Raw genomic sequence first — 25,069 nt, 5'->3', positions numbered from 1 at the left:
TGAACTTACATCTAAACAAAGGGCATAATGTGAGTGTGTCACTCTCTGAGCAGACATGAGCAGACATTGGCAACGACGGTTCCTCCACGTACAGTGCAAGATACGCACAAATGCATCAGGGTCCAACAAGGTGTCGCGGCAATCGCCAAAACTCTACCGTGGATCCACACGGGACTGCCAATTATTTAGAGACAACCCTCGAGTCACGGAAGACTTTGAGCAGCGGTCCGAGCAAAGGCGGCACTCACCGGCTGCTGCTCCTGAAGCACCTCCACCACTCGAACTCGGTACCAGTTCTTGTCTCCGGTGTAGAGGCAGATCCAGTAAGAGCCCTCAGTCACCCAGTCTTCTGGTGGGGCTGTGCTCTGGGTGCCGCAGCGGTTCAGCTGCACTTGCAGCTCCTCCGTGACGTTGTGCTCAGCCGCGCTCTTCGTGAGGAGCTGGCCGTAGAAGTCGGAAGGGTTGAACACCACCGACAGCATCACGTTAAACGTGTCCTCTTCGGGGAGGATCGGTGGGGGCACGCAGACTGGGGTCGGTGGTGGCGGGGGGACCAGTGTTGCCACCGCGTCAGCCATGGCTGGCTTTGCGTTGACAGGGGGGGTCTGCAGAAGGACAAAAGAGGAGAATGCTCTTTCTATGTCCTACCGATGTTTAAGGCACCGTCCTCGGAGTAGCGCACGACAGCGTTATACCGATATGCGAATACTTTCCAGGGACATCCAGCTTCGTATGCCGCGTGCCAAGCAACTCCATGCTCGGGTCGCCATGCTTTATACGAAGCACGGATGTCCCGGTAACCAGTGGTCAAGTCTTGATGTAAAGCGGTCAAACACCACTGCGTGAATGAGCCTCTAGAATTGCAAAAACTTTGTAAAGAGCATTTTCGAAACCAGGAATTTGAAAGAAAATGCAATGTGCCACAGGCACAAAAAGTACCCCGCTTTACTTCCTTGGTTATGCAGGCACTATCTCGTATTTTGTCAATGTTTCGATCCTTTGGATATTTTCATGCAGTGCAGCAACAGACAGCAATCGTAACAAATAACTATAAAACTTGCTACGATCATTCGGACAAACCCAGGGAGCACCTAAATTATCGCGCATGTAATATGCGTAGTGCACACACGATGCAGTTATAATAAAGTCTGAAGTTCAAAGTTATGACTGGTTATAGGTGATAACTGAAGTAATCGTGAGGGAGGAGGTTTATTGCGCCCTTTGTGATATCAATTGACTTTTGTCTGGAGTTGCGACATCGTACGACCTCTGCGCTATCCCTTGGTACGTTATGATTAGGGCTCCGTGTTTTCGAGGTTCATATTCCTTTGAATTCTGGGTTTTCAAATCCCCCCCCCCCCCCCCCTTCGGTGTTTTTCGGTGTCGGACAAGAAACAGGTGTCTATCAGGCCTTATGTTGAAGAAACAATAGATGGACATGGAATTCCCCAACCTTCGGAGAACATGCCTATCACCTGAATAGTTGGAAAATGTCCCGGCACCAATAGATGAAGAACAAGACGAGGAGTCTGGTTCTGAAGAAGCTACAGCTTTAAAAATAAGTAGTCCTATGTTAATCCTCAGCAAAAACTGCGACATGTCACGGCATGTCACAAAATCGAGAGAATGTGACGTATAGTGAAAGGGAGCGCCGTTTTGCGCGCGCATTCGGCACCTCGCGGCGCCACCGTCGGAGGAGGTGTTCCGAGTTGTCAAATTAAAATATGATGCGCTAATATTTTCAAACTCTTTCGTTGTCCACTGGGTTTCCGGGACCACTAGCCGTGTAGAAACCGCAAAAAAAAAAGTTGACGCTTAAATACTGTTGGAGGGCCCCTTTAAGGATCCACTAATGATGACGCAATGTGTAGGGTAGGCCTTGTCTTTTAGGTGGTATTGGACGGATAAAAACGGTTGGACCCTTTTAATCGGGCAGTGGCTTGTGCCACCTAACCAAATGTATTAATTTTAACAATTAACTTTGTTTAAATTTGGAATGCATTAGGAATAACAATAAATTTTCAATCACAATGTCACAGCAACTGTGGTCATTTAGTGGGCACTACACGAGACCCAGACACACCTGGATGCTCCTCAAGTGCTGTATATAAAACATATTGCCAAAGCTGTGGCATAGTTTTGTGGTAACACACCAACTGTGGTCATTTAGTGGGCACTACACGAGACCCAGACACACCTGGATGCTCCTCAAGTGCTGTATATAAAACATATTGCCAAAGCTGTGGCATAGTTCTGTGGTAACACACCCGCTTCACAAGCAGCAGACCCAGGATAGAATCCCGAGGGCGGGTGGCATTCTTTTTCAAGCATTTGGCAATACTGATGCCGAATGCCCTACGCCTAACTACTACAACGGACATAATTTCCAGTGGGGAGAAGAGTGCATAACAGCTATCGCTGCGGTATACCATCCCACATCTAAACTGAGCCTGAACCTGGCATAAAAGCTTTTTGCTTACTCTACATCCATTACAACAAGCAAGGAGTGGCACAGCTCGAGCGTGATGGCCTATTTTTCTTTTTCTTGCAGAGTGTAAATGGCTGCCAGTGTTGTGGAACACACACACGCAGCACAAAGAGTCAAAGCCTGTGCCCCTTCCTGTCAGTAAGATTATAAAAATTTCAGTAGGTAGACAAAACAAACAAACAATTTGTTAAACACTCAAGCCGGCTTCACTCAAGCTGAGGTTTTACTTTTCCGAGTTTATTCAAAATGGTGATTCCCGTTCTCCTAAATTCTTCAAAAACAAAAAGACCATTTTTTTTTTCAATGGTCTAACTGCAAAAGAAAAGAAAACAAAACAACCTTTTAGATATTATGTTTTGATGTTGGTCAGTTGTCAGTTGTGATAAATCGGGAGATGTAAAAGGACAGTCATGTTGAACCATGTTTCAGCCCAGGAATCTAGATTGCATCTTGGTGGGGGTTTATTTGAACCCAAGTAGGGGGTGCTGCTAGAATGCTACATAGCACTAGACTTACTAAGAACATTGGCCAAAAGAAACCCTGAAAAAGTGAAGTAGCTGCACTGTATTACACTTTCTGTTGTGTTTCAGCGGCCAACAAATGTACTCATAAATAGTTGGTGTTTAATGTATTGAATAAAATCCTTGAAATGTTTAAGGCCAAACTTCTAAATGCTCAGATTTTTTAGTTGGGTGCTGTTTAGCTTCTCCTATCACACTGTCAGTGTGGACAAAGAGAAACTACTCCTAAATAAAATTAATTTGCACGTAATAAAGATGGCCAACACCAAAGAAAGTCAATATTCCTGTCACTCTCTAAGCTTACCAACTACACTATTTAACTAACTACACTATTGTAATAATTGAAAACGGGCATGTTGGTGAATAGATATTAATACATGAAAGGATAAAACATTGAAAATGGGGAGGGAAACAAGACTCCTTTGAGAGATGCACAAAATGAAAGGAGTCCTGTTTACATCCCCGTCCTCATTGTTTTATCCTTTCATGTATCCGTGATTTTTATCCATCTAGACTTACAGGGGCTGCTCCAGGCCTTAGCTCTTCGGATTCACACGTGCTGAGAAACTGCTGAGAAAGGTTGATCATTCCCTGGTTGTTGGTGATGGTTACAACCTCCACAATGTACCGGTCCAAAATCTCGTCTCTCTGGTGGAAGATGGCCTGCAACTTGTTGCACGAAGATATCTTGTCCCGGAAGGCACGCATGGCTACCATGGACCTCGTGCTCTGGTCAGGAAGCCGGTGAAGCTGAGAGAACCAATGCCAACGAGAGCATTACACAGTTAAGCTCAACAATGCTCTTCTTGGAACAACGCATGCACAAATGACAAATAATGTTGTAGCGCTTTGCAAAGTACTTTTCAAAACGTTGCAAAATCGATGGTACCCAGTGGCTACAACAGGAAGCTGTCGTCGCAGGCTCGCTCGCCAACTTACACAAGTAAATGAAATATTCACAGCACATGGAAATCTAGGCATGAAGTCATGAACGCAGGTTAAAAAACATGCACCGAAAAACAGAAATATCAATGGCTGTTTGACTTGTTTTAATTTTCAGGTATTTGTAACAACATTTGTAGTTTCAGCGATTCTGATATTTTCAAGAGATCTTGAAACATTACCCTGTACAGACATAGACAAGAGGACTAGAACGTAGCAACCAGTGCCTGTCACCTTAAACCACAAGCCCGCATTATAAGTAGAGCTTCTCAAAATAGAGATTATTATTCTTATTCTTATTACCTTCAATATTATCTTCGAAGCATATAAGAGTTCTTTTGCTTTTTGTTTATATTCATGCATGAACACAGCTCTCTGCAGACATATTTATAAATTTATAGCATCAAAAGAACCATAGCAGAGTTCATTGTCTTGTGCATAATAAAATCTTGTAAGCAAAGGTATGTTGCTTCTACGCTTCAACCACCAAGTAATGGTCGGGCCTCCTATGCTCTTTTCGTCTGTCAACCACAATTAACATGGCGGTAAAAGCACCAACTCCTCTGGTTGTTAAATAAAGAAGTATCAAAGCGAAATTGACTAACAAAGTCACTCCAAGTTTATGTCCAGGTAACAACCAAGTGCTAGTTATGAATAACAACCAACACAAAAGTGTTAATTACACGGATGAAACCAGGCCCCAGTCTCCGCGCAAAGACTGCTAAGCCTCTAGGCAACGTGTTCAATGTAAGTTCCCCTAATTAAGGGGGATTCAGCCATGATTTATTTGTAGCCTTTTCCTCATAGATGGCACAGAATTTTTCTGGAACATACGAGTTGCAAGCTCGCAGCTGCGCATGCAGGTCAAGCGCTCGGGGTGAGCTCGGGCCACCGATCTAGGAGAGCTAGATTTTCTTCCCCCAGCATCCGCCACAACCGGCAGGAGCCAACGGCTGGAGCGGAGAATGAGCATTGTAGTAAAAAAAAGAATGGCTCCGATCTCCGACTGGCTCCGAAGTTGGCACCACGTTCGAACCATTCAAACATACTCTGTGAACACCATATTTCCTGATATTGTTGCGCGTTGGTTTGCGCTAGAGTTTTTAGGGTTTGCAAGTGCGTCATTTGAATGCAGATGAAGTTGCTAACACAACTGACCCCTTGACACCATGTATTGGCTTTGGTGGCGTTCATCGCTTGTTTGTCGCATAGAATTTGGTTTCCGATGAATACGCAGCCGCGTGTTGCAATAGATTTTTGCAGCGTGAATTTTGCTGTCAATCTTTCCTCCACTGTGTTCAGCCTTTAGATGTGAGCCTGTGATGACTAGCGTCAGATTATGCACGAGTCACTGTCGTAAATAAAAATGGCTTTTGACCGTGGTGTCATTTTCAGCGTTTGTATATACGGCGCATGCTTTGCTCGCTTTCGGAATCGACAAACATGTGCGTGCTAAACTGTGAAGGTCGAATGCTGAGCAGTGCAATCTTCACAGCCCAGCATCTTGTAATCAAAAAGCTTCTGACTGGTGCAATTCTCAGTGTTTGTGCATGAGGCGGGGGCTTTTCTCACCTTTTTTAACAGCTAAAAATCGTAGCAGCCTGGACTGTGATTTTGTACACATAGAAACAATGATCAAGCATCTTTCAGCATCCGCTCACCAATGTTCATAAAGCGTAAAAAAAAGCATAGTCCACCACATTTAGCATTTTATCAAAGCGCTCACAATGGTTCCTATTTGGCTTTTTTGTAATTCTTATTTTTATTTCGCATTTATTGTTCGCATGCAACATGAGCGAGCATACAGAGGAGTGGGGCATTTCTGAAGAAGTGAAGAATGTGCATGTAAAGCCTTGAGCAACGCTCAAAGCTGTGCGACTGCACAGGTGCCTGTAGCATTGGTGTCTTAGACAAGGAAAGTTGTGCCACATTTGCGCCAAGTGAATGGAGCTTGGCACGCGCCGTATACCTTGACGCCAGACGGCGGGAAAGATTGGTTTTGCCAGAGAACTGCAAGATTCTCTTGCAGTCTAAAGAATGGGCTTGAATAAACCAACCTAAAACAATCAAAGCCTGTGCAATAGAGTCTTGATGTCATCACAATGAGATCGAGCGCAGCATCAACGTTCCGCTGGAAGTCGTGTCCAGCCAACGTGTTGAAGACGCTCCATGCTGGGCTCGGGCCAAATTAGTGAGTGGGCGCCATGCGAGTGTGATAATGTACCGTTGAAGAAGACAAAGTTGTTCACAGGCTTGTCTGTACAACGGTCTGAGACGATGCATGTTTGATGAAGTGATGCCGTGACAATGCGCAATGCCTCAACATAGTGGGCCTCCCTTTCGCTCTCAAAACAGAAGCAGCGAGAAATGGCAGCAAGCTATCCAATTAGAGTGACCCAAGGCTCCAATTTATCTTGCTTTCTATGGCAGCATTTACATGAATGCGATCGTAGCGCATCGAATTGAGCAGGGATCAATTGCACGCAGCCTGTCTTCCCACATTGTCCCCTTCTAACCATCTGCTACCAATCAAATATTAGAATCTTGATTTGATGTGCTATGGTCACATCCCATGTCATTTCAGAAAAGCGAAGAGTGCACATGTGCAAATTTGAGCCGCGGTAAAGCTGCGCGAGTACACAGATGTCAAAAGCTTCGACCATAGCCTCTCATTATATCGGACAATGCACTGGCTTCAAAGCCACAGAAAGTGGTTTCAAGCAAATGGCGTGCGGCACGTGCCGTTTGCTTGAAACCAGATGTGGCCAAAAAAAAATTTTGAAAGTTCATTAAGTCTCAGACCGCTGTACTTTGCTGTTACGGCAGAGCAGCCACCAAGAACAGGCTGTAGACAATACTGCAAAGGTCGCCGACTGCAGCCTCTGCGTTGTCGTCTGCTCCCCGCTCTTTATCTGGGAAGTGAGTTTTCCGCATTGCCTGCGGAGAAGTTGGAGAGAGCCTAGATTTAAGAGAGGGAGCAGCTCGAACCATTGAGAGCATTTGCAATTTAATGGCAGACACCTCCTGGGCAAGTGTGCCTGCATTTGGTTGTCGCATGGAAAGTGTAGCGAGGAAACTGGGCGGAGAGGCGGAGACGTTTGCAGAAGGTAAACGCTTTTGAGTTTTCATTCATTTTTTTTTTCATTTTCATTTATTGTTCTCTCAGGGCCCGAAGGCATTACAGAGAGGAGTGGGTTTTTTTTTTTAAACGGAAACATATGGGTATAACGATACATAAGGCAAGACATAAAACAAAAGTTATTGAACATCAAAAAACTTAGTAATGGCAATTTTAAAATCAGTAGCATCAGTTATCGAGACTATGGGTGCAGGAAGGCGATTCCAATCTATTGAGGTCTGAGGGAGAAAGGAGGCATTGAAAGATGAGGTGTTACACTGGGGGACGCCCACTTTTAGATGGTGATTAGTTCGTAGCGAAATGTAAGATGGTTCTAAGAATAATGTTTGACGAAGTGTTGGATTAGAGTGAAAAATCTTCTGAAAAAGACAAAGCCGGGATATTTTCCTGCGAAGAGAGAGGTTAGGCAAGGACAGGGATGCTTTCATAGATGTGACGCTGGATGTGCGATGATAGTTCGAGAGGATGAAACGAGCGGAACGATTTTGTATGGACTCAACAGCGGATGAAAGGGTGATACCGGGGTCCCAGATAGAGGCTGCATATTCCAGTTTAGTACGGACTAAAGTCTTATAGATTAGAAGCTTTAATGAAACAGGAGTAAGCGAAAGGTTTCTTTTGAGGTAACCTAGTAAGCGATTAGCGCTATTAGTGACATATTCGACATGTAAATTCCAGGAAAGGTCATTGGTTAGATGCACACCAAGATATTTATAGGAAGTAACAGAAAGTAGGGGGGAGTTAATGATGTTGTAGGATGGACAAGTGTTATTATGCCTGGACACTCTCATAGATCTACATTTAGATGTGTTGAGTTCCATATGCCATTCTGAGCACCATTGTGTGACGTTGTTTATATCAGTTTGAAGAACAGAAATGTCAGAATCGTTAATAATTTCTTTATAAATGACACAGTCGTCAGCGTACAAGCTGATGGAAGAGGAAACACGCGTAGGAAGATCGTTAATATAAATAAGAAATAGTAGTGGACCGAGCACAGAACCTTGAGGAACACCAGAGTTAACACTTGATAATGATGAGTTAGTTCCGTTGGCGCAAACAAATTGAAAACGATTTGTTAAGAACGATTCTATCCAATTGAGTATGTTGTTATCTATGTTTAAGTTACGAAGTTTATGGAGAAGGAGTACATGGGGTACTTTATCGAAGGCTTTGGAGAAGTCAAGGAATATGCAATCTGTCCTGGAACCCCGGTCGAGAACGACGTGAAGGTCATGGGTAAAAGTTAGGAGTTGTGTTTCACATGAATAGAATTTTCGAAAACCATGCTGTGCTGGGTGAAAAAAAGAGTTCGAGTCCAGAAAGTTAATAAGATTGGAATATATTACGTGCTCAAGTATTTTGCATGGGATGCTTGTTAAGGAGATCGGACGGAAATTCAAAGGATTATGTTTATCACCGCCTTTGTGGAGAGGAATCACCCTCCCCACTTTCCAGTCTCTAGGTAGTATCTGTTGTTCAAGTGATTGGGTAAACAGTTTTGATAAGATGATGCTTGAATACATTTTAGTAAGTCCTTTGACTTATTTTGAAAACGCGGCCCACACACCCCGTGACCCCCATCGAGCAGTTGCTCTCTCTCTCTCTCTCTTTAATCTAGGCTTCCTATACCGACGGAACACAAACTTAAGTGCGAACTCAGTGCCGTGTGTTCTTCTTTGTTTGCTTTGTGTTCCGTGTCGCGTTGCTGGTCGGTGTGGTCGCTCTTGCGCTTAAGTCTAACTTCACTCAAGCACCGATTTGGCAAATCATCGCAACTCAACTATGGAGAGTCCCGGCACCTCCACGGGCAAGACGAAGGCGATCTCCTTGAAACGAAAGCGTGCCATCCTAGACCAAGTGTGCATGAACGCGAAGAATGTCGTCCACCACCGGTGTCCTTTGCACCGGCCGTCGCAGCTGTCAAAATCGTCCGTGCGTAGCTCGCAGGATCTTTTCTCGATCGGAACTTCTGGCAGTTGGTGAGAAACGATTCCAATCTAGCAGAGTACACGTGCAGGGAAGCCTCGATCGCGTTCTGCAGGCACGATAAACAAGTGCCAGTGACAGCCCATGTTATCTTTTTTTTTCTTGGCGTGTTTCTTTTATGAAGAAGAGATATAACGAAGAAGGGGATATAGCCGAGTGATTTCCGATTCCTGTTGACTTTGGTATAACCGGTCTCGATAGTACTGGCGAACACGTGAGAGAGGCATACCATGAGACCACGAGCGAGAACTGCACCAGTTTCCTCTTAGTTGCCGCTCCATAGCCGCCCATTTTAGTATTGCCCTAGAAAGACTGGCTAGTCGTCCACCCACTGCACTTCTCGGTGACTGCTCTGGAATGAAAGTGCGTGGCGGTGCTGCGAGCAATCGGCATATTAGAACTTCGCAGTTACCAAGTCACAAAAAAAAATCTGGAGAAAATTTGACCGACACAAGCAAATGAGCACTTCGCAGATGAATTATTCACACCTCCTGGCCTTCAGAAGCCCTAGCCGCTCTCGCCTTGCTTGCCTCTCGTTGTTCATTGCTTTGGTGTAAAGACGGAGAAGGAGGAGGATGAAGAACTTGAGCATGCTTGGTGTTATCGCCACTGCATGCATTGCACAGCCTAACAAAGGTAAATCTGTCCATGCTAAAAAGGCAGAGAAGTCAACAATGCTTTTCTTACTAAGCTTGTTGAAACTGAGGGGGGTAGTCAGTGAGGAAGGTAGCAGCTACAACAGCACACCAATTGCACGCAGCGCCCCCCGCAATTTCATCCACGGAGCTGCCACCTCGCTGCGTGGAGACAGGCGTTCGAACGGGAGACTTAGACAGTTTTTCTAATTTTAGTGCTGACCTGCCATTTGCTCCCAAGTGTCGCACGAGGCACGGGCTCGTGCACTGGCGCATTTGATGATATGATAACGCTTGCAAGACATACAAACACATAAGGGGCTTTACTCAGGGCGTGCGACTCTTCGGCGTGACCCAAGGACTCACGGAGCGTAAAGCTACGTGGCATGTTCTTACCGCTAGATTGCCTGCATAGGTCGTGGCATTGGTGGCGGTCACCATAAGATTGAAAGTGGGAGCTTGCCGCGCGGCAGCGAAGCACAGCACATTGCCATGGCATCACTACATCATACATGTGTCGCCTCTCAATGGTCCTATTTCATGTGTGGTGCAGCAGACAAAAATCTCACACAGACCATTTTCCGGCAATATAACAAAACTGATATCGGCAGTGTCAAGCAAAGAACCCGTGCCGCGAGTCGCCGTACGTGCAAGCTCATGAAAACAGCAGCAACAACACATGCTCTGGCTTGGGGCATTTGCTACTGGTGTTGCTATCTTGTTGAACCCATTGAAAATAAATCTAGCAAAAACGGCCCTGTCAAATTTATTTACACAAATACCAAGACATTTAAATTCCCCGTAGGGGTCTTAAAATTAGGATAGGAGACACCTCTAGTACATACTACCATTCCTTTTGTCACTTTCGTCACCTAAGTGATTTTAATTTCAAAATTGCCTCAAAAAGTGCTGAAAACAGTCATATTTCTAGATTTTATTCAAAATCTCCGGCATTCTCGTGGAAAAATTCAAGGGTCGTATGACCTTCATTACATCTTTATAATAAGCCCGCAAAATAATCAATACTCAGGTGCATTCCTGAAACACAGGTTTGAGTAGCGATATTTGCCCATTGAGTGACGAGTGAGTGAATCCCCCTGCAAGGACGTTTTTACTTGTTTTTAATTTGCACCAAACCTGAGCGCAGTGAACGTAGTAACTTAATGGAACTTTTTTTTTTTTTTTTTTCGAATTTCGCTTTATTTTAAAAGTTACAGGCAAATTAAAAATACAAAAACAAGCAAAAAATAACCTTTCTCATGACATCCTTGGTTGCTTGAGTGGCCGTGAACTAGAGGAGGGGTAGTGAGCTCAACGAGCGCTCACGGCTGCCACACTCCGTGTCGACGACGCGAGAGGGCGCCACTAAAGCATGTTCTGTGATAAGCTGTATGCAGCAGGCAGCCAGAGCGGCTCTCATTGCATTTGCTGCGCGATTAATTACTAATTCGGCATGACACTTCATTGGCCACAAACGACCTCAAACACGGGGTACAGATCAGTTCAGAATGGATGCCACTTCCCCCTGCCATACCGCGAAACGGTCAAACCACAAGACAAAGCAGCTCGCCGAAGGCCTTCGGAACGCTCGGAGCCGGTCGGATCCACCAGTCGATATGACCGTAGCACCGCCGCGTACATCTGGGACCTTTCCATACCAGTGCCTGATCCCACTACTCCTTTCTATTATGCGCCACCTTTTCCACCGCTTGGTGGCGGGTATGTCGACGGGTCATTGTCTCCGTACGTTATAAACTGCATTTGTTTCTTTTCTTATCTAAAACACTGAACAAAAACTACTTTTATAAATACTGTAAACGACTAAATTTTTGCAAGGTCCTAATTTTTGCGAATCGCCTACAATTCGCGAAAAATATGTCCCGCGAACAATTCGGGCAATGTGTGAACGCTACGGAAGCTACACTAGATTCGCGAAAATTAGAACCCGCGAACAATTTCAAATTTCCAGCTTTGGCCCGATTCCCGAAAATTTGAGGCCGCGAAAATTAAGTCGTTTACAGTAATGGAAACGGTTTGCGCCACTTATATTTTGTATTTCGACTAAAAAGGAGCTTTGAGCGGCTCTGACCAGTAGTAAGCCCAGGACCAAAGACGTCACATTTCGCGTGCTTTCGGTATGCGGGTCGCCCCCGTTGGTGGAGGAGGTTTCCACGTCGTTCGGTTAAAATATGATGCACTGATATTTAGTTACCAGTGATGTGATTGTCCTAAGCCATTTTGGAGCACCTCTTGGAGCAGTCAAAACAGTGTTTTGGAGCAGCAAAAGGGGCGTTTGGAGTAGCCGGAACAGTGCTTTGGAGCAGCAAATGTGGCTTCTGCAGCAGCCAAAGCAGTGTTTCGGATGAGCAAAAGTGGCTTTTAAAGCAAAAAATCATAGAAAAAAATGTTTTTTGTTTTAAGTGCAGGACAAACGAAGGGCACTTTGTGCTGTGTTGTGACGGAACTCGCTTTTTGTGTTTTTACTGCTGAGACATCCCGCAAGTGTACAGTGTCGTAGGCATTGCCGAGCAATTCCGAAAAGAACGCTTGCCAACGTTTTACTGGTTCTCGACGTGCCAGATTTTCGTCAAAAGTAAGCAAACGTAAGATAATGAATTGCAAGAGTCCCGGCTGGTGCCTCTGTCGTGCAGTCATGTTACTTGAGGGCAACATCAGCAGGCTTGCCGTGGTATGTGCTTCGTCACGCAAGCGAAGACAACGGCTGTTCAATCGAAATTGGAACAATGCCACTCCGCTCCGTCGCCAACTGGTTCCCAAAATAGTATGCAAAATGTAACTGTCCAGCATACGACAAAGGAACATCCAGCAACGAGTGCTTGCCAGGCCGGCAGGTGAGGTACAAGCTAAACACACAGGAGAAAAGAACCTGAGCGCATCGATGCAAGACATCGCAAGCCAGGGTCAAACATTTCTTGGAACGCTTTGTGCAACGAACGATGTGCGGGATCAGCGTGCAGACAATGCTTCCTTTGCTTTACCTCACTTCTCTTCACCAACTTTCTTTTGCAGCAAATTTTTTACGTACCGGGGGTCCCTCTCGAAAGAAAGCCCACCGAGAGTAACCTAATGTAGAAGGTTGAGCATGTTGGTTATAAATTTACGATAAGGAAAGAGGGACATTTAAGACAAACAGACAAGACAGGCTTTCGACTTTCAACAAAACGTTTACTGGCTCGACTTCGCCTCCTGAAGCTCGACGAGGGGCGTCGGGGAGTTAGAGAGGGAGGATGGTGGGTGAGAGAAGCGCGAGCCAGCTCGCAGCTAAGCGTGCGAGCCGGAAGGGGGGTCTGCTGTGTGTCAATCGACACGTCGCCGTTACACGCAGCCCCGAGTGCGGGCGGTGCCCTCTTGGGGAAAGAAGGGAGGAGGGGGACAGGGCGCGGATAAAAGGAGGAGGAGAAGATGTGCCGGCGATGCTCTCGAAGGGAAGAGGGGGGGGGGGAGGCGCTGAGAAGAGAAGGAGACGAGGATAGGCGAATTTAGACTGTTTAGGTTTTTGGAGGAACCCTCTCACCCCGCAGGAAGCGAATCTCTCGGTCGGAAAGAGAAAGGGATGGGCTCGACAGGTTTGAAACGGAAGATTTGATATGTAGGGACTCAAGGATTTCCCTGCCGAATCGAGATTTGTGGCCGCCGAGAATTTTGGTTTTCGAGAACTCGGGGGTGCACGAGGGGCAGTCTTTTTTGGCGTGAACCACGACTGGATGGAAGGAGTCCGGAGAGGGAGACGAGATCTCCTTGGCGTGCTCCCGGAGACTGTCATTCACGCACCGCCCCGTCTGGCTGATGTACTCGGCTCCGCACACAAGAGGAATACTATACACCTTTTCCCTTGTGCAGGGCCGGAAGCACTGCGCGTGTTTTTTTGTGCATGTAGGTGGGGGTTCTGGGTTGGTAACTCGCTTGCACATGCCTCCCAATTTAAATCTGCATGTGAAAAGAACTCTGGTGCCGAATCGACGTGCAAGCGCGCGGAGTCGGTGTGCCGTGTTGTGGGTGTACGAGTGTTGTGGGTGTACGGAGCGTGCATCTTGCACGCTCGGGTAATGAATGTAGGATCTTTCGGTACGTTGACGACTATCTGGTTCTTCATTCTGTCTCCAACTCAGATGTTTCCATTCTTCAGGCATTCAAAACTCACGCCAGTGGCCTCACCTTCAAAAGGGAAGACCCTACTCAGGAGGGTCTTCAATTCCTCGATCTTCGACTGACCCACACGTCTCACGGTCTATGCTGGTCTTTTCAACAGCGTTCCCAGAAACCTGTCCTCCCCTTCTCTAGCCATCATTCAAAAACCGTTAAGTCCAGAATTGTTCAGTCTCTCCTTTCCTCCTCTTGCAAAAAGTCCTGTGATCATAAGGTCAGAGGGAGCCTGTCATTGCAGGCAACCAGGCTCCGGAAGGCGGGCTACCCGGTGGACCTTTTAGATAACATCAGCAAGAAACTCATCCTACAGTCGAGAAGCCGACCAAGGGAGGCCCCCTCCGGGACCCGGTCTGCCCGCCCTGCGTGCATCCCGACACCCACAACACGGCACACCGACTCCGCGCGCTTGCACGTCGATTCGGCACCAGAGTTCTTTTCACATGCAGATTTAAATTGGGAGGCATGTGCAAGCGAGTTACCAACCCAGAACCCCCACCTACATGCACAAAAAAACACGCGCAGTGCTTCCGGCCCTGCACAAGGGAAAAGGTGTATAGTATTCCTCTTGTGTGCGGGGCCGAGTACATCAGCCAGACGGGGCGGTGCGTGAATGACAGTCTCCGGGAGCACGCCAAGGAGATCTCGTCTCCCTCTCCGGACTCCTTCCATCCAGTCGTGGTTCACGCCAAAAAAGACTACCCCTCGTGCACCCCCCAGTTCTCGAAAACCAAAATTCTCGGCGGCCACAAATCTCGATTCGGCAGGGAAATCCTTGAGTCCCTACATATCAAATCTTCCGTTTCAAACCTGTCGAGCCCATCCCTTTCTCTTTCCGACCGAGAGATTCGCTTCCTCCAAAAACCTAAAAAGTCTAAATTCGCCTATCTTCGTCTCCTTCTCTTCTCGGCGCCTCCCACCCCCCCCCCCTCTTCCCTTCCTTCCACAAGAGAGCATCGCTGGCACATCTTCTCCTCCTCCTTTTATCCGCGCCCTGTCCCCCTCCTCCCTTCTTTCCCCAAGAGGGCACCGCCCGCATTCGGGGCTGCGTGTAACGGCGACGTGTCGATTGACACACAGCAGACCCCCCTGCCGGCTCGCACGCTTAGCTGCGAGCTGGCTCGCGCTTCTCTCACCCACCATCCTCCCTCTCTAACTCCCCGACGCCCCCCGTCGAGCTTCAGGAGGCGAAGCCGAGCCAGTAAACGTTTTGTTGAAAGTCGAAAGCCTGTCTTGTCTGTTTGTCTTAAATGTCCCTCTTTCCTTATCGTAAAAGAGTAACCTAGGTAATCATTATTTCGACAAGCAGTCTTTGAATTAAAGGGACACTTCAACGGAATTTGAAAAAATACCCGTCGTGTTCAGAAATAGGTTAAATATGATCTACAACATGCATCACTGATAATTGCACGTTTGTATTTTGAGCCAGATGGCTGTATTTTTCGTTACAAACGGCCCACTTTGGCAAGTGCTCGGAGAACAGCCAGCGGAGAGCATGTTACACCCAATGCAATCGTGACTTAGTTCGTCTCGGAACGAGCAAAGCTTCGGCGAGGCTTATGTCGAGAAGATCTCCTACGAATTTTGGGTGACGGGTTAATTTTCTATAATCTTGTAGAGGGACAATAGCGACTTCTGGGAGACACAAAGGATATTCTCCGGGGGAGGGCAACTCTCCTTCTCCTTTTCTCTCGTGGTGGCCGGAGGCAAGACAGTTATCGTCACCACCTGTCGAAGTTCCTAGACTGGCATTACAGACCAGGCGTTAGCGACAACCACCAGGTGCTCTTTGCTAATCGTTTAATTCGTTTTAAAATTCCTTTTCGTGCCTTTTTCAACAAGAGATTGATGTGTCCGATATGATAGTGTTCCCTTGCACACGAATACACCAAGAGATAAGCGCCGAAATTTCGTTGTAATATCCCTTTAAAGAGGGATTTTTGTAGTAGAGTATGATTTATACAAGGAGAGGAATGTCGATGAGCAAGTTTAGAAAGCACCATATCTGCAGCGACGTGGGGACGACAACACCCGATGTCGTGTGACCAGCGTTTCAGCTCAGAAAGCAACTCTCGTCGCGCAAAAATGTGGTTTTGTTTCACAGCATGACGGCATGTCTGGCACCCGGCACACTAGCGTCGGAGCGTCCGCACACGCCCGCGTCTATCAATGAAAAAGTTTAAAAAAGACGCGAGACGAGATTCTCGAGACGACGAGGCGCGAAACGCGAGACGGCGGCAAAAACTATGCAAGACTGGATGGATGCAGGGTACTGCAATGCTGTAGCTTTTATCCACAGCTCCTTCATCTTCTTTGTACAAGGTGAAAAATAAACTGATTTGATTTGATTTGATTTATGTCGGGCGGCCGTTTCCACCACCTTGCTCACGCATGCTCAATGACGTTCTTAGTTTAGTTTCGGTTTTTAAAGGCAACCGAAATTGGTCCTTTGGCGCAGGCTTGGCGCAGATTACAGGGTTAGTCCCTTGGCAGGGTTAGTCCCTTGGCACAGTTTGGCACAATTGGCGCAGCAATCACATCACTGAGTTACTCTCTCCGTGCCCGCTGGATTGCCCGAACCCCAAGAGACATGAAAACCGCAAAAAAGGTAGACGCTTAAATATGGTTGCAGAACCCCTTTAAGCACAAAGGATATTCCTTTACTGCAAATGTTATGAATCTCACATTCATGGCAGTCATTGCCAGCAGTGTACCACTTGTTCCATCTGCTAAGGAGGCATTCCCATTTAAATCCTAGTAGTCATCCACACTGCATGACAGGCCTTACTTTAAAACGTTATTCCACTGTGACAAGACCACAAAAACAAATACCAAAAATTTTAAAATAAATTGTCCTTCATAAGCCTCCAACATTTCTCATTTGGTGAATGTGAAAAGAACAATGCAGTAGACCAACTTTGGTAAAAACTAGATACCACACCAGTACTCACTGGATGCCATATTTGAGTATGCTGTTCAGAGTACATGCTCAAAACAAGCTCACATTAGTAGGCTGCTAAGACTGGTAATTTCAATGGTGTGGAATGCATGTTGCAAGAGAACTTTGGAACCTCGCGACGTCAGCATGTGCTTAGCAGTTGCGCACATGGCTATGGCCTCCAGTGAATACTTCCTGTTGTGTGTCCGCCGACAAAAGAGAGACTTTGGTACGAAACGTGTCTTTATTCCGCAACCAACATGGGGAGCAACTTGCTCCGTAGCGTCCAGCTCAAGCGGCCCAATGAAACAGACCACTGGCCGCCCGGGTGCCCCATCCCAGAGTTCCCCGTGGCGTTGTACCCAGGGTGACCCGACCCGAACCTCACTCCGCCAAACACCACATTCTTCCGCACTTGATTGAGAAAGTCCCCCTTAGGTCAGTCCCCCGGTGAATAACGATCAGGAGGGCAGCGCACTCTTGTTGGATAGCGCTGAGTCGGCGTTCGAGGCCTTGAAATACTGGTCGACCCCGGGTCCGTTGAGGCACTTGTAGGTGGGCTGGCAGGGGGAGGCTGCGCTTGGCTTGCTGTACTTAAAGCTTGCGGTATGAAGCTAGCTCCATCTTCCTCCCGCGACGCCGGCGTTCCAACTTCCTGGTCCCCCTCCTGCCGAATGTGATCCTGATGGCGTCGCCAGATGACTGTGTCATGGTCCCGGTACACACGCAGCTTGTACGAGACAGGACCGCTCCTTGACAGTATAGTTGCCTTTAGCCACTTGTCTCCCCGATGGGGGTTCCACACACGTACCCGGTCCTTTATTTTAAACTCTCGGGTATGGCAGCTTCTTTGCAACATCTGGCGGAACTGATGCCTGGCCACTCTGTTTTCTACAGATGGCTTGAGAACATCCAGTCTAGTGCGAAGGCGTCTTCCCAAAAACAAAACTGCTAGCGCCTCCCCCGTTGTTGCATGTGGAATGTTTCGGTAGGTTTGCAAAAACTTTCCTAAGGTCTGCTGCAGTGGCTCCGAGGCAACTCCCTTGCGCAGCGCCGATTTTAAGGTTTGCACAAATCTCTCCGCCAGGCCGTTGCTACTGGGGTGATACGGTGCTGTTAACACATGACGTGTTCCGATCCGTTTTAGAAAGTCCTTGAACTCGTTTGACGTAAACTGTGTATCGTTGTCAGAAACCAACGTCTCGGGCATTCCAAAACGCGCAAACACCTCCTGTAGCTTTTCAATAGTCTTTGCCGAGGTTGTCGCTTGCATAATAAACACCTCTGGCCATTTTGAGTGGGCATCCACAATTACCAAAAACATAGCTCCTCGAAATGGTCCAGCGTAGTCTACATGTACCTGCTGCCATGGTTTGGTGGGCCACGACCAAGGATGCAAAGGCGCTTGCGTAGGCAGATTACGCTGTTGCTGACACTGCTCACACGCCTTCACATGGTTTTCCACATCCTGGTCCACTGAGGGCCGCCAAAAATAACTCCTAGCTACTCTCCTTGGCTCGCACTACTCCTGGATGCCCTTCATGGATTTCGTCCAGCAGCACGCTCCGTAGCTTTTCCGGCACTACCACTCGCAGTCCTAACATAAGGCAGCCCTGTTGTGCCGACAGCTCCGTGTTACGTTGAAACCAAGGTTTCAGCACTTGGTCTCCCACGTAAGGAGGCCACCCCTTCAAAACGTAGTCGTACACCCGCCTCAGCAACGGGTCTCGTGCGGTTTCTCTTGCGATGTCCCGACTGTCCACCGGCAAGGACAGTAATCTTAAGGAACAAAAAGACTCCACTTTTTCGTCACTCTCTTGCCGCCCTTCCACTGGAAGTCTGGAGAAACAGTCCGCTTCAACATTCTCAGTCGACCGCTTGAACACCAAAGAATACCTGTAAGCAGACAGGGTCACTGCCCACCTTTGCAGACGTGCAGCCGCCATTGCCGGGATCCCAGTCTTTGGTCCAAAAATAGTCTGCAAGGGCTTATGGTCCGTCACAAGCTTAAACGTGCGTCCATAAAGGTAAAAGTGAAACTTCTTCACTCCAAACAGCAACGCCAGCGCTTCCTTTTCCAACTGGCTGTACCCCTTTTCTGCAGACGTCAGTGTCCGTGACGCGTATGCGACTGGCCGCGCAGTTCCATCTTCCAATATGTGAGACAACACAGCTCCGACACCGTAAGATGATGCGTCACACGCCAGTTGTAAGGGTGCTGTTGGGTCGTAGTGTACAAGCACTTCTGAGGACATCAGCAACTTTTTGACTCGTTGGAAGGCCTCTTGACATGTACGGTCCCAGTGCCACTTCACATCTTGATGCAGTAGCTTGTAGAGTGGAGCCACTATGGTTGCCAGTTGAGGAACAAACTTGCCGTAGTAGTTCACGGCTCCCAGAAGCGATCTCAGCTGCGACACGTCTGCTGGTGCTGGTGCCTTTACGATAGCAGCCACCTTCTCCTCCGACGTCCTTATTCCTTCAGGACTTATCACATGTCCCAGGTACTGCAACTGATCCTGGAAGAAGGCACACTTTTCTCGCTTGATGCGAACGCCTCGTTCCGCAAAACGCTTGAACACCTCCTCCAGACTTCTTAGATGCTCCTCCTGCGATTTTCCGGTAATTAGCACGTCATCCAAATAACATGCCACCCCTGGGATTCCTTTCAGCATGTTATCCATTACCCTCTGGAAAATTGCCGGGGCCGACGCTATTCCAAAAGGCAGGCGATTCATGAGGTATAGGCCTTTGTGTGTCGTGATGGTCAGTAATCGTCGGGACTCCTCACTCATGACAACCTGCTGATATGCTCTGTTGAGGTCAATTTTTGAAAAACTCTGACCTCCCGCCAACACTGAGAAGAGCTCATCTACTCTCGGCAAGGGATAACGCTCAACATCCAACATCGGATTCAATGTCATCTTGAAATCACAGCACAATCGTATGGTGCCATCCTTCTTGGGAACAGGCACTAATGGTGTCGCAAACTCGCTACTGGTTGTCGGTGTGATGACACCAAGGGCTTCTAGGTTTGACAGTTCCTTTTCTACAGCTGGAACCAATGCAAAGGGTACACTCCTGGCCTTCAAAAACTTGTGATGACTTCCTTCTTTAAGGAACAGCCTCGCCTCCTCTCCAGAGATCTTCCCCAGTTCGTCCTTGAAGATGGCCTGATACCTGTCTAGTAATACTTGCAACTTGTCCACTGGCATTGGACTTGCCCCTTGTGTGCTCCTCTGAAGATTGTTGAAGCCCGTCACTTGCTTCCAGTTCAACCGCAGCCTCTGTAGCCACTCCCGGCCAAGAAGTGGTGGCCCTGACTGGTTCAGGACATACAATGGCAGGACTCTTGTTTCCTCTTGATGCGAAACTTTAACTTCCAGAACTCCACAGGGCTTGACAGTTTCCCCGGTGTACGTCTTCAACCGCAGCGCCGTCGGCTTCAAGTTCAATGCCGCAAACCTCTCACGGTACTGCTGCTTTGAGATGACTGATACCGCCGCTCCGGTATCGATTTCCATTGTCACCGGCGAATTCTCAACCAGCACTTCTACCGTCAATGGCTGGTCTTTTGGAGCTGTAATGCGGTTGACATGGGCGTCCTTAGTCACCGTTAAAGTTTTCAGCGACTTCTTCCTTCCTTGCAGCTTCCTCTCCTGAAATGAGCGGCATGCTCGCTGAATATGCCCCACTTTCTGGCATTTGTAACAGGTCGCCTCGCTGTGTATGCACGTGCGTACGAGATGCTTGCTTGACCCGCAACGGTAACAAGCCACCCCTCGCTTCTTAGTATCTTCCTTGTCACCTTTCAACTTGTGGACACTGGCGCTTTCCACTTGGTCGCTGTTGCCACCAGACCCGTGCACCTCGGATGTGCTTTTTATCGCTGTCTCCAAAGCCACGGCCCGGTCAACCGCTTTCTGGAAGGTCAACGTCTTATCTTCGGCGAAAAGTGCTCGCTGAATATCCACGCGGCGCATTCCGCAAACGAACCGGTCACGCAATGACTCATCCAAAAACGTGCCAAAGTCGCACGTTCGTGCGAGCGTCCTTAGCGCGGCGACGAACTGCGCAATAGTCTCGCCCTCCTCTTGAATTCGGCGATGAAATCTGGCTCGCTCTGCAATAACAGACGGCTTGGGTTCTAGATGGTCTCGTAGTAGCTGCGTTAGCTCGTCGAAGGACTTCGTTACTGGTAGCTGAGGAGCTGTTAGCGACTTGAGTAAGTTGTACGTCGTAGGCCCAATTAGGCTTAAAAAGGCGTCAACCTGGTCGGTTTCCGGCACATGGTTCGCTCTCAAAAACGACGCTAGTCTTTCTTCGTATGACGACCATGAGCACAACGAAGCGTCGAAATGTTCGACTTGCCCGAACTTGGCCATGGCTCTGCACCATTCCGCTGCGTCGCTTGCTCCTCCGTACCCGCTGCAGTTGCTGTCTTCTCAGGCCTACACGGCGTCCACCAGTTGCTGCTCGAGTTCTGCTCGCATGGGTGGTCGGTCGAAAGTCCTCGTCGCCACTTTATGTTGTGTGTCCGCCGACAAAAGAGAGACTTTGGTACGGAACGTGTCTTTATTCCGCAACCAACATGGGGAGCGACTTGCTCCGTAGCGTCCAGCTCAAGCGGCCCAATGAAACAGACCACTGGCCGCCCGGGTGCCCTATCCCAGAGTTCCCCGCGGCGTTGTACCCAGGGTGACCCGACCCGAACCTCACTCCGCCAAACACCACACTTCCTATAGGAGCATCTCGAAGGCATTTACAAAACAGAATGAACCCAAATAATTGCCACCACGAGTAGATCAAGAAATCCAAGTCCAGAAAACATGAAAGAAGGGCACATGAAAAGACCGATTTGTCTTATCTATCCGAGATGCTTGCCTCGTCTCTGGGTTGTGCAGGATAGAAAGGATAGCCCGAAACAAAGGCACAATGTAGATCATAGAGTTACTGCTCGTAGGCAAATGTGGCCAACTCACCCCCTTGATGCAGCAGCAAATGGCCTGGGCAGGAAGAGAAGCGAAGCACTCGTCAAGAGGGCGGAGGTTCTGCAGTTCCACCCTGTCGCTATTCCCGAAATCAATGTAGATCACCTTGGCATGATCTAAAATGGGGAGATGAGCAACCCATGCTAATTAAACACAGTTTTTGAAACAGTCATGGTTTGATTGCAACATCTAGGCAGCAATTTCAGGAAACGGTGAAAATGGGTGTAACATTCAGCAGATGACACAACTCATCTCCACGATTCCTTATTAAAGCCCCGAATTTGCCTGTGTACCAGAAAATACCATCAGGGGTGGAACTCATGAAATGTACTTGGGAGCAGCCACGGGAGCAGCTGAAACAGCCGTTTTGGAGCAGGTTGGGAGCACCTAAAACTACGCTCTGGAACAGGCTAGGAGCAGCTCAGATCTGTTTTCATTGCACTTCAGCTTGTGTCTTAGACAAGCATGGCAGCAATTTCAATCGTGCTTAGCAGCACAGATTAACATGAGTGGTTAGGGACCTAGGTAGATGGGATGGGTGTAACAGATGCGAAAACTTGGAACTTTGTGAGCCTTAATGAGAATCGAAAAGCAAGTACCCTATGTTTCTGAAGGTTACGTCCCAATTTGGCTGAAGTCTCGATTGGGCTAGAAGTTTCAATTCGGCTGCACGTTCCAGTTCAGCCGAATTGAAACTTCTAGCCGAACTGAAGTGTCCAGCCAAATTGAAACTTTTAGCTGAATTGAAGCTTCTAGCCAAATTGAGGATGTAGCCGAACTGGAACGTGCAGCCAAATTGAAACTGCTAGCCGAATTGAGGCTTCGGCCGGATTGGGACGACACCGTTTCTGAAGATAGCGCCCTTGATATTTCCTGAGCAGCTTTCAGCTGCTCAAAATGCAAACCAGCACTGCTTATCGCACAACCCACACGTGCTCGACATAGTAATTATGTGTGCAAACCATGTGACGTGCGTAAGCAACGAACGTGCAGTTGCACAAAGGAACAGGGCAACAAATTCCGAGTTCATCCTATTGTGCAACTTGATATCAAAGCAGCAGACTACGATTAACGAAGTTATTATATTTGAAGCAATAAGCAGGAGCAACATTAATGTACGCCGAGTAGATCTACCACTCGCGTAAGAGCTGCTGGCCGGCAAGGTTTCGGGTAGGATTGCGTTTCAGTTCTATCAAATCACGATTTATCGTGCGAGAATGTGGTTCCAAGTTCTAACGATGAAGTACTAAAAGGAATATGTTGCTCATCTGTTTTCAACTGGCTGACCTGGCTGACGTCCGGATCCCGGATCCCGGGCCGCAGAGCCTGAGGCAATCTGACGCTTAACGACTCGAGCTCACCTCAGCCGACTTGCTTAACCGCTTATGGTTGAAGAATAACAATTCAGTCGCAGGTGGTGTAGCACTTAGAATCCGAGCTTTTTGCGCGCTTCCGACTCGGGATACACAGGGAGAATAAACAGAACAAAGGATTGCAAGGCCGAACAGGCTAAACGCGCTCATTGTTGCCAATCGAGTCACTAAAACCGGAACCAAGACAAAATAAAAAATTCCTTGGCACACGTTTTGCGATTTGGCGCATAACGGCGTGAGGTATTGGCTGTGGGGCAGTTTCTGCAACATGGCACAGGATGGCGCAGACACATACGTCTGGCGCAAAATGGCGCAGCCGTTCCACCCCTGTACCATAGCCAGAACACAGAACAACAAAGTTTTCCCTTCACCGCATTTGGTAGGAAAGAAAAAAGCTGATTATTTTGTTTTAAATGCATAGCATGTAAAACTTTCATATTTTTAAGAGCCCTTAGGACTCTATAGAGCCTGCCATTGCCTCTTTGCACCGAGCAGACCATTCAGAAACTGTTAACGATTCTGGAATTCTTGTGACAATCAGACAGTGGCCCCAAGGGCCTCAAGCCAACAAACTCTAATAAACACACAAAACAGAAAGCACAAACAAAAGCAATCCCCCAATAAAAGAGAGAGTCTGAACTAAGGTGCTTCCAGTAGGCCAGAATGTAGTGGAGTCCACTAACTAAACTGCAACATTTGCATGCAATGAAGCCTATATTCCTCTTCGTAAACTCAATACAAATAAAAGAATGAGCTTCAGAAACAATGTTACAATTTCCAGTTTATTCGTAGCTGAACTTGGACTGGTGTGGCTCTTCACATATGCAAAAGAGAATTTGAACTCACCTGACATGACTTGCAGTACCCTTGCACGATACCAATGCCCATCTTCTGCATAGAATGCCACACAATACATCCCAATCTTGGCCTCAAAGCTTGAGACCGAAGCTTGGCCGCTGTAGTGGTTGCTGCACACATAACCAAGAAAGGTCAATTGCAACATGCTCATAAACAGATACTTTGCCAAAGTGGCCATGTCCTTCACAGCATTCTCTATATGCAGTCTCATAATCCATTGCCTGTCACACAACAAAGATAAATGCTTTTTCTTACTGTTAATGCAATAGAAGATATGCATTAACAGCATAAAGTATGACCTGCATCATGACATTAACTGCCAAATAAATTTTGTATTTGATAAGATGCAGGTCATATTCTATGCTCCAAACTTAGACTAAAGCCAAGAGTGAAATTTTATTAAGTGTTGAAAGCTTCTTTTCTCTTCTCTTGCACTGCATGTCAAGGCACACACAGAATGAGACCACTCAATATTAATTCCAAAGAAAAACTCATCTGAACAACCGTGATGGAAAAGTAACCTCCTCTGCACCATGTGAAAAAAAAAAGGTTATCAACTCCTCTAGCCTGACTGCTAAAAAAGGTCTCTATTGAAAAGAACATTTTGGTCAATTCCATTCATTGAAATTTTATAAACACAGACAATGTGAACTGCACCTGAGCTTGTGCACTGGGCAGACCTCTGAACTAGTATAACATGGCTGTCGGTCATCCCACCTGTCCAAAGCACCAGTTCAATGAAAGTGGATATGGGTCAACAAATGCCCAGGGAAGGCTTTACCGTGGTGTGGAAGACACTGGTTTCAGGAGGCATACAGACTGCCCTGTGTCTAGTTGCCTCATCTAACTAAAACTACCATAGAATACCATGCATCCGCCCATACCACATTAAGCGCCCATACCCAAATTTGTAAAATCTGAGAAAATATGCACAGTACATTGATACGTAGAATTGATGACCGGACAAGCGCCCATCCCCCATTTTTTCATGATTATCTCAAAATTTTGAGTGGGTGCTTGCCCGGTATTTT

The 25,069-nt window shown here is 47.4% G+C and overlaps 1 protein-coding gene across 3 annotated transcripts in view; it reads right to left on the bottom strand.

Annotated features, from left to right (window-relative positions):
- The window catches only part of LOC8029494 (tudor domain-containing 6), a 61,644-nt gene that overhangs the window by 8,982 nt on the left and 27,593 nt on the right, over positions 1–25,069 (bottom strand). For all 3 annotated transcript variants that reach the window (XM_040218420.3, XM_040218421.3, XM_029980322.4), the window contains exons 5-8: positions 24,027–24,148; positions 21,799–21,923; positions 3,529–3,759; positions 249–605 (exon numbers count right to left, since the gene is read on the bottom strand). In XM_040218420.3, the coding sequence (XP_040074354.2) occupies positions 249–605; positions 3,529–3,759; positions 21,799–21,923; positions 24,027–24,148 (835 nt within the window). The remainder of the gene's footprint in view (positions 1–248; positions 606–3,528; positions 3,760–21,798; positions 21,924–24,026; positions 24,149–25,069) is intronic.

This window comes from Ixodes scapularis, unplaced genomic scaffold (genome assembly GCF_016920785.2).
Source record: "Ixodes scapularis isolate PalLabHiFi unplaced genomic scaffold, ASM1692078v2 PGA_scaffold3__209_contigs__length_174095766, whole genome shotgun sequence".
Lineage (NCBI taxonomy): Eukaryota > Metazoa > Arthropoda > Arachnida > Ixodida > Ixodidae > Ixodes > Ixodes scapularis.
Note: the sequence above shows the minus strand (reverse complement) of the source record. Positions and strands in the feature narration are given on the sequence as shown.